Below are 9,283 nucleotides of genomic sequence, written 5' to 3'. Positions count from 1 at the left end.
GGGCAGGGAGCACCAGGAGAGGGCAAGGAGCTGGGAGCACAGCCGGGGGCAGGGAGCCAAGCCTGGGGGAGCACCTGGGCTCTGCTGAGGCTCCAGGAGGCCACTCTCATTTACAGGTTACTCATGTCTGTGGAGGGGCAGGTGGCCTGGGGGCTGAGGTGGCACCGCTCACTAGTGTGGCCTCGTGGTTTTCCCACCTCAGAGGAACAGGGTGGGAGGGACGCAGGCCAGACTCAGGTGAGCAGCAAAGCGTGGCGTCGTGCTCAGGCCTCACAGACGGGGTGCGAGTGACTTGGCCCCACAGAGGGTTTTGGTCCTGAGCCCAGGTCCTGAGTCCTCGGGGGAGGATGGGAGCACAGGCAGGTCCCCCCATCCACGGGCTGAGCCCACAGCGCGGTGCCTTCTGCCTCCTGCAGCCATCTCCTCGGGTGCAGCTCAGGCTCAACTGGTGCCCCCCAGTGCTCTCACCTTTACTACAAACCCTTGGTTACCATGGGCAGGTAGAGGGCAGTGAGGGAGAGAGAAAAATCGCCCCAGAGCCGTCCTCCCAGGGCAGCTGCTTTGCACTGTAGCCAGTGACAGCCTGGAGTTGGTGGTGACGTCGGGGGGGGGGCTGGTGTCTGCAAGGGCCTGGCTGTATCTCCAAACCCGCCCGCAAGCCCCCTAGGGCGACTCAGGCCAAGGAAGAAGTGTGCCCCCAAATCTGGTCTCACTGGACTTTGAACCCAGAGCTTTTGTTTCCCTCGCAGCAGAAATTTCAGGAGCAGCAGAGGCAAGGGCCAGGATGTGGAGTAGGAATCTAATTCAGCCTCAGTGATTACTGGGTTCCCACAACCAGCGCTCTCCAGCAGGCGCAGGTGGAAGGGAGGGGCTGTGTAAATTAATGAGTTAGACCCGATTAATCTTGCTGCATTAGCAAATCCAAAGGGGAAGCCAGCGAGGTTGGACAGATGTGTGTGAGCGTGCGCACTTGGCCCCAGGGCTGTGTTGCCAGAGCCCTGGACGTCCAGCTGACCTGGCCTGGCCCCTGGCTGCGGGAGAGACAGGCCTGCTGGCCCTGGCTGAGCTCTCAGAGTGAACTCACCTGCGGGAATCCAGCAGCGAGCGCTGCAGGCTTGAGACCGCTAGACCTTGTGGAAGCCTGGGCCTGTTTTGTTAGAAAAGCGAGCAGGAGACAGAAAAGGCAAAGCTGGCTTAGCCTCACAGCCTCTGCCAGGTTCCTGCCGAGAGGCCCATGGCCTCTTCCCCTGCACCAATGCGGGGCAAATTCCAGCCCCTGACCCAGACCAGGACACCAGGCTCGGGCTGAGCCCTGGCTGGGATGGGGACACGGACCCTCTGCATCAGCCCTGCGCCAGGTGGCTCTAAGCTGACATTTCTCGGGGCACTCCGAGGCTGCCTGCATCAGAGCTGTCCAGCAATGGCTGGTGGGAGCTACAGATGTGGAGGCCTCACCCCAGACTGAACAGTCTCTGAGGGTGGGGCTCCAGAATCTGGAGTTAAACAAACTCCTCCGTGCACAGCTGAGTGGACGCCCGTGGCCCTCAGGCTGCCCTTCAGGGATTCACCCAGCTCACCACACGCCCCTTCCCCTGCTCTGACCCCAGATAAGCTCCGCAGGAGGCCTCAGTTTTAGCAAGTCCAGGGCGAAACCATGAGCCCGAGCGCAGGAGCAGGGGTGTCCTCTTCCCAAAGGGGTCTTTCGTTTGCCGCGGGAGGGTGGGGCACAGGGTGTGGGTGTGGAACCCACGAGGCGGACATCACTTTATCAGCAGCAAATGAGCCCCGTTTCGACCAGCTGCCAAGTCAGAGAAACGATAAGCCCGTTTCACAGGGACTCCAGCCGGGACCGCAGCGTGGCTGGCCTCTCCACCAACAAAAGAATGTGGAATCAGCTCTGCCAATGGCATTTGCTCTGCGACATCACAGGCAGGGGTTTCTCACCAAGGTGGGGCCTGAACCAAAGGGCACAGGCTGCTCTATCCTGTGCGGGAGCCACCGGCCTTGCCACCTCTCCGTTCCCTTCCTGAGCAGGGAGCCTCACGGGCTGTGCCGCAGGGAGCGGGGTGGGGTTTTGTGAGTGGGTCAGAGGTCAGCAGGCTGCTCTCGCGGGGCCTCAGGGGCACTTTGCTCTTCTCCCCTCCCTGTGTTTACCAGCTGCTTGCTCAGCCCAAATCTCCATCCAGCTTGGAACCTTCTAGTTCCTGGCACAGAACTTGCCCATGGAGGGGCTTCATGTAGACCAGAAGGACCAGGGTCTTGCACTGCCCAGGGGCTTAGGGAGAGAAAGGAGAGGAGGAGGAGGAGAGGGAATCTTCCTTGGGGGACTTCAGTCTGCCTAGGGAAACAGGACCTTGAAACCATTGAGGGTTGGATCTGCAGGGTGGTCTGAGGGAGAGCCGTCAGCAGGGTGGGTGGTGTGGACCCGTGGCTCCAGGAAAGACTGCAGGAAAGTAGACCTGGGATCTCCCAGGAGGCTGTCCCAGTAAGGGCACCTCAGCCCAAAACTACATCTGAGGCCAGCAGGAGGCCAGGGTGCAGACCCTAAAGCCAGATGGCTTGGGTTGGAATCCCAGTACTGCTGTGTGAACTTCAGCAAGCTGCTTAGCCTCTCTGCACCTGCATTATCTCTTAAGAGCCCACCTCGAGGGGGCCGTGGAAGTGCAGGGGGTCCCTGCATCCAGCTTGCTTGGGCCAGCAGCATCTGGGAGGGCCACAGAAGCAGGCCAGGTGTTGTCGCTGGACCGGCCACTGCGCAGCAGCTGTGCATTCTGAAAGCTCTAATTGCAGGCACTGCCCACAGAGCAGACAGACAGCTCCGGCCAGTGATGAGGAGCTCCTGCCCGTCCCAGAGCAGGTGTAAGAGCTCATGAGCTCAACCTGGAATCAGGAGTGTAGGAGAGGTGGGCAGAGAGGGGAGAGACAGGTGGGCAGGAGCAGTGGCTGCTCAGAGAAGCTGGGGGGAGGAGGAGAAGGAAGGTGGGGGGTGGGGACAGGGGAGACGGGAGAGTCCTAGGCTCCAGAGGCCTGTACTGGAGTGGGGGGTGCTCCAGGGGACTCCTGACTGACAGCTCCCTCGCCCGACCTGCAGCCTTGGAGGGAGGCGCGAAAGCGGCGGGTCTCGGGACCTCTCCAGCCGCTTCTGCTCTGCCCTCCATTACCGAAGACGGAAGTCTCCGTTTTCAGGGGCTGTGTCCCAGCGGCAGAGCCTGAGGCTGGGCCAGGGGCGCGGCTGCAGGGATGGCCGGGTCTGATGTTTCTGCAGAGCCAGTGCCCTCTCCTCCTGCACACGAAGTTCAGCCGCACAAGGCGCCCCTCCTCCAACGCACCTGCTACTCTGTGGGCGGCCACCTGAGGCGGGGGGGCCCTTCCCTGGGGACCGTGCGCTGCCTTCTAGGGCGCCCCGTATTGTTCAATGCCAGGCCAGGGGCGCCTCGGGTCTGCTCTCCAAGCACCCAGCCGGGAGACGCTCTGTTACAGCCCCTCACCCACTGCGGGGGGGATGGGGGCGTGACTTCATGCCACGCAGTCCACGGGGCACACCGGCCACGCAAGGGGTGGGGGCCGACAGACCCTGACCCCAGGCTGGACCTTGAGGGGGAGGGGATCTTCCTCACCAGAAGGCGGGCGCAGGGCCTGGGCTCCCCTCTGGACGCCTCTTGGGTCCTGGCGGAGGTACCGGGGGAGGCGGGGGCTGCAGGCGGAGAGAGAGTCCTGAACGGCTAGCTGGGGAACCAAACCAGAGATTTTCAGGCTGCAGACGCCGGCTGGCGCGATGGAGTAACCCAGATGTGCTAGGGGCGCCTCTCCTTGCGCCGGATCCCCTAGACGCGCCCCCACCCCTCCAGGCAGGCAGCGGGCGCCCAGGCCGGAGATGTGGGAAGGGAGGTCAGACCGGCTCCGGGATCCCCCAGTCGCACGCAGTGACCCCGGGGTCCCCATCCCCGGCTCAGGCACGTCTGGAACCCCGCGAGGACAAGGAAACTTTACCCCTGCCTGGGGCCCAGCGCAGCCTCCCCGTCCCCCTGGGCGCGCGGTCCGTCACCGCTCGTTCTCCCCGGCCCTTGCTCCCTCCTCCCTTCCCTCCCTCCGTCCCCTCCCCCTCCTACTTCCCCCTCCCCTTCTTCCCCCTCCTCTGCTCCCCCTCCTCTCCCCTCCCCTGCTCCCCCTCCCAGCCGGCTGAGGTGGGCAGGGCCGGGCGGGGCCGCGCCACGGAGCCCACAGCCCGGCGCTCCCGGCCCCGCCGCCGCCGCACCGCGCCCCGCAGGAGAAGCGGAACCGGACCCGGCGGCCGAAGCGGCCCGCGAGGCGCGGGAGGCATGAAGTTGGGCGCGCACGGGCCTCGGAGCCGGGGGGAGCCGGGAGCCGCCCGAATCTAGAGCCCGCGAGGTGCGTGCGCCATGGAGCTCGGGGGCCCCGGGGCGCCGCGGCTGCTGCCGCCGCTGCTGCTGCTTCTGGGGACCGGCCTCCTGCGCGGTAAGTTTCGGGGCGCGGGATGGGCCCCCTTTCGCCCGCGTTCGGGTGGCCTAGGACCCCCGGAGCCAGAGGGAGGGAGGCTCCTGACTGCGGTCCCAAGCCGCGGGTGCGCGCAACTGGGCGGCAGAGAGGCTCCCCATCCCCAGCCGCACAGGCTGCGCTTGCACCCGGGCTGAGCCAGGCGAGGAGGGAGTTAACCGCCGGCGAATGCGGAGGGCTGGGAAAGGGGGTTTCCGCGGGGGGTGGGGGTTCCGCTGCTGTTTCAGGGCTGGACCCAAAAGCTCGAACTTGAACAGAGGTGGGGCCCCCTTCGCCCTTCCCCCATCCATCCGGCTAAATTTCCCTGAAGACTCCCATGCCTGCTTCCTCCGGTTTAGGGGATCAGAGGGGTGGCCTCTGTCCTTGGCGGCCCCCACCCTCCTTTTCTGCAGGAAGAACAAGGTCGGGAGTAGGGGCTCTGGGCTTGGAGTCAAGGCTCCCAGGGGTGTAGAACTGACCCCTCCCCCCCAGTCCTGTCTGCGCTCTCAGGCGAGTGGGCCCAGCAGGGAGGTGGAAGTCTCCCCTCCATCCAGACCCGCCCCAGGTGGCAGCACCCAGGACAGGCGGGGAACGCCTCAGACCCTGGGGCCTAGGCCTGGAGCACAGATGGAGCTGGGGCTGTGCTCCTCCAGAGCGACTCATCAAGGGCGTTCTGGGTCTGACCAAGAGCTCGGGCAGGCTGGGGTGCGCAGGGCTGGGGTGCGCAGGGCTGGGGTGCGGAGGGCTGGGCACCTGCATCTGAAACGCTCCTCCAGCATCAGAGGATTGATGAACCACAGGAGATTCCCTAGGAAGCGGGCGCTTTTGGGGGCTGATCCTCCTTCCTCTTCCTCCCTCTCCCTGCCTGGGCTGGCCCCACTGCCCTGTGCCCCATCCCGTGCTGCTGTTACCCCCAAAAGTCCTCTGACTCGCCGGCCGCCGGAGGCACAGCCCTTCCCTGGAAGTCAGTGTGACAGGAGACCCAAAGCAGTTCTCAGCCCATCCACTGCCTGGTTTTGTGGTGCGGTGCAAGGTGCTGGAAAGGCCTCCGTGGGCTGAGGGGCCTGGGAAGCTTCCCGGAGGAAATCACAGTTACACTCAGGGGTGGGAGAGAGACGGAAACCAAAGGAGGGCAGCGCATGCCATGCCTGGCACACGCAGAGGTCCTGGGGTGGGCGGTGCTCTTGTGAGGAGCTGAAGGGAAGCGGACGTGGCTGAGCGTGCTGGGCAGGGGACTGGGGCAGCCAGGACAGCTCCCGGCTCCTGTTCTGCCTGCACCTGAGCACTGACCTGCCTCTCCCCGTAGCCAGCAGCCATGTGGAGACCCGGGCCCACGCTGAGGAGCGGCTCCTGAAGAAACTCTTCTCCGGTTACAACAAGTGGTCCCGACCCGTGGCCAACATCTCGGATGTGGTCCTTGTCCGCTTCGGCCTGTCCATTGCTCAGCTCATTGACGTGGTAGGTGGGGGCGTGGCCATCATGCGCTGTGACTGAGGTCACCCTGCAAGGAGCGCCGGGGTCTGGGTGGGCAGAGGGGACACAGCCATCAACACTCCGCGTGGCTGTGAGTGTCTGGCCTGGGCTAGTATGCCAGAACAGCAGCCACCAGCTCCATCCTGCCGGAGCCCCAGCCAAGGGTTGGTTCAGAGCATCCTAGCCAGGCCCTGCCCTTTCCTCCCCCTCGATGTGGGAACACTCCAAGCGGCCAGGTTCTCAGTACAGAGCCCAGGCACCTTCGGAAGAATAGCAAAGGCCTTGCTTGGGGGTGGCGGGTGTCCTGGCAGCACCCCAACTTCGGCCGGCCCCAGAGCCCCTCACCCACAGGTCTGGAATATGGGGTTTGGGTGAGTCTTGGGCAAGTTCTGTTTGTCTGAAGTGTGTTTCCTTTCTGATGGGGGGCCCAGGAGGCTGCTGGGAGGATGCCTGGGGGTCCAGCCAGGCCCCTGCAGCGTGGGCCAGTGCACACGGAGCCCTGAGGTGGGGATAGGAACCAGGAGGCTTCGAGGCTGAGAGAACTGAGCTGTGGGAGGCTCGGCCTTGTGCTCAGTTGAGATGCTTGGTTACCTACCCAGGCCTGAGCCAGACCGTCTGGGGGTCTCGGCGGCCCTAGAGGGGCTGGGTGAGGGGCGGCAGAGGCATTTCCATGTTTCCTAGCCAGGCTCAGCCACTCCAAATAGGGTGAGACCATCCCTCAGGGTACCTGGCTGGGTGGGGGTGCATAACCTGGGGGCTCCTGCCATGGAGGAGGGCAGGCTGGGCAGGCCGTGGCCTCTGGGAGCTGGCCTGCTTGCGAGTGGACAGCTGATGGCCAGCTGGGCTGCAGGGGCTTGTGTCTTCCACACTGGAGTCCGCCAGCTCCAGCCCTGCTGCCAAATCCCAGCTTGCTGGTCCAGGGAGGGCACCCCCACACGGGGAGGCATGTGTATGCTGCAGAGGTCCAGCCCACACCTTGCCAGGACGCCAAGCCTGGGTCTGCCGCTGTGGCAGGAGCTGCCAGGTGGCAGGAGTACTTCCTCGCTTTGGAAGGCTGGTGTATGTTGGGTAACCCTGGGCCTGGGGCCTGTGAAACGGGGTGAGAGCTGCTTCACTATCCCAGGCTGAGTGGACCATACCCCAGGGGCTTTGAGAGGTGTAGGGAGCTGCAGCCACATTCCCACGGACAGGCTGGTCAGTGGTGGCACTTGCCTGCGCAGGGCTGCGCATGGAGACTCCAGTCAGCTGGCCCCGTCCAGGGTCGGCCACCCAGACCTCCACCCTCAGTGTCCTGGAACTGCCCCGAGTGGCTCCTGTGGAGTGTCTCTGGCGGAGGCCCAGCCAGAAGACAATGAGGGTTGCACAGGCTTGGCAAGCCTGCTGAGGTTTGCAAACACGGCTGCAAAGCGGTGGCTGGCAGAGGTGGCTGCTGGCGGCTGCCCAAGGCTCTAGGTCTGCCACCCCCCTCACCTGGCTGCCTACCTGAGCTTCTCAGGGCTCAGTCCATGGCTCCCTACACCACCACAGAGCCCCCAGTTTGCTCAGGAGACATTGAGGCCAGGAGCACACCCAGCACCAAGACTCCCAGAGCTGCCCACCCCTCTCTCCACCCTGCAGCCAGCTAAGGACTCACACAAGCATGCACATGTGGGTGCTGACGCTCCTGGGTGCCCAAGGCCGAGGGCCACATGTGTGTGGAAGGGGCTGCCTTGTGTCCACACGTGGGTGCTGACGCTTCTGGGTGCCAGCCTAAGTCCGAGGGTCACGTGTATGTGGAAGGGGCTGCCTTGTGTCTGGCCCACTCTCTCTGTCCCACCAGGGGCTGGGGACTCACATGTGCCCCCTTTGCGGGCTCATATACTTGTTACAGGTGCCATCACCAGGGTCTGTCCTGGAGGGGATGTGAGCTGCATATGTGAGCTCAGGCCCCAGGACTGGCTGCACAGGAGGGTCTGGAAGACCCATTGTTTTTCTAACCAGCCCAGGCCGATGCTGAGTGGTGGTGAAATGTACGGTGTTGACTGCCCTCTAGCTTCAAGGGCACCTGAGAGTGATGGCTGCAAAGGGGCAGGGCAGGACAACGGGCAGGAGGGCCAGGCCTGGCCCACATGAAGCTGGTTCTGAGGACCCTGGAGCTTCCCTGGACACACGGGATGAGGTCCTGAGGGGATGAGGTCCTGTGGGGAGATATGGCCCTGCGGAGACGTGGTCTATGGGAACGTGATCTGTGGGGATGAAGTTCGGTGGAGACGTGGTCCTGTGGGACGTGGTCTGTGGAGATGTGATCCTGTGGGACATGGTCCTGTGGGGACATGGTCCGTGGAGACATGGTCCGTGGAGATGTGGTCCTGTGGGATGTGGTCCTGTGGGGACATGGTTCTGTGGGATGTGGTCCTGTGGAGATGTGATCCTGTGGGATGTGGTCCTGTGGAGATGTGGTCCTGTGGGGACGTGGTCTTGTGGGGACGTGGTTCTGTGGGGGACATGGTCCGTGGAGACATGGTCCTGTGGAGATGTGGTCCTGTGGGGACGTGGTCTGTGGGGATGTGGAAGGAGGTGAGTGGGGCGGGCTGGAAGGGGCTGGGGTGAGCGGCCCAGCTGCACACAGTGACCTTGAGTGACAGGTCCCACCTGCTCAGGTCATGAGGCACAGTCCTGGAGAGGCCACCCTGGCCAGCAGTGGAACCCACTTATGTGCCAGGGGCAGATTTGCTGGCTGTGTGTGCCCACTGGGGGGCCTCGTCTGCGGAGGGGCTGCCCCCAAGGGCCAGGAGGGAGCAAGGCAGGTGGGCAGAAGGAGGCTCCCCATGCCTGCCACGCCCGTCCTTAGCTGGGGGAGCCTGTGAGGCCGCTGACCTCCTCTCCAGTTTCCTGCTGGAGATGTTTGCGGCCTTGTCCCCACATCCCTAGGTCTCCCCAGAGTCCCCATCCTGGGCTCAGCTGCCTCCAGGGACAGGGCACTCGCCCCCTCCAGAGGTCGCCCGTCCACCATGTCTCGCCCTGGCCCTGTCCTTGTGCCAGTGGCTGTGGATGAGGAAACCCAGGGCCAGAGAAAGACGCCAGGGGGGTCACTGGCCCCTTCCTCTCTCTGTGCCTAGGATGAGAAGAACCAGATGATGACCACGAACGTATGGGTGAAGCAGGTAAGTGGGAGGGCACTGCCCTGCCCTGGCCCTGCCCCGGCCCTGCCCTCCCCCACACCCCTCACCCTGCGGCCCTGCCCTGGCCCTGCCCTGGCCCTGCCCTCCCCCACACCCCTCACCCTGCTGCCCCACCCTGGCCCTGCACCACCCACCCTCCCCCACACCCCTCACCC

The 9,283-nt window shown here is 64.4% G+C and overlaps 1 protein-coding gene across 2 annotated transcripts in view; it reads left to right on the top strand.

The window, feature by feature from the left end:
• Nucleotides 1–9,283, top strand: part of CHRNA4 (cholinergic receptor nicotinic alpha 4 subunit) — a 30,780-nt gene that overhangs the window by 6,984 nt on the left and 14,513 nt on the right. Inside the window, exons 1-3 of one of the 2 annotated variants that reach the window (XM_026447241.1) lie at nucleotides 4,223–4,476; nucleotides 5,801–5,952; nucleotides 9,066–9,110. The exons of the other annotated variant lie outside the window; for it this stretch is intronic. Of the exons in view, the coding sequence (XP_026303026.1) occupies nucleotides 4,401–4,476; nucleotides 5,801–5,952; nucleotides 9,066–9,110 (273 nt within the window). The 5' untranslated portion in view covers nucleotides 4,223–4,400. Of the gene's footprint in view, nucleotides 1–4,222; nucleotides 4,477–5,800; nucleotides 5,953–9,065; nucleotides 9,111–9,283 lie in introns of those variants that run through there. 2 annotated transcript variants of the gene reach the window in all.

This window comes from Piliocolobus tephrosceles, chromosome 20, assembly GCF_002776525.5.
Source record: "Piliocolobus tephrosceles isolate RC106 chromosome 20, ASM277652v3, whole genome shotgun sequence".
NCBI classification, from domain to species: domain Eukaryota; kingdom Metazoa; phylum Chordata; class Mammalia; order Primates; family Cercopithecidae; genus Piliocolobus; species Piliocolobus tephrosceles.
Note: the sequence above shows the minus strand (reverse complement) of the source record. Positions and strands in the feature narration are given on the sequence as shown.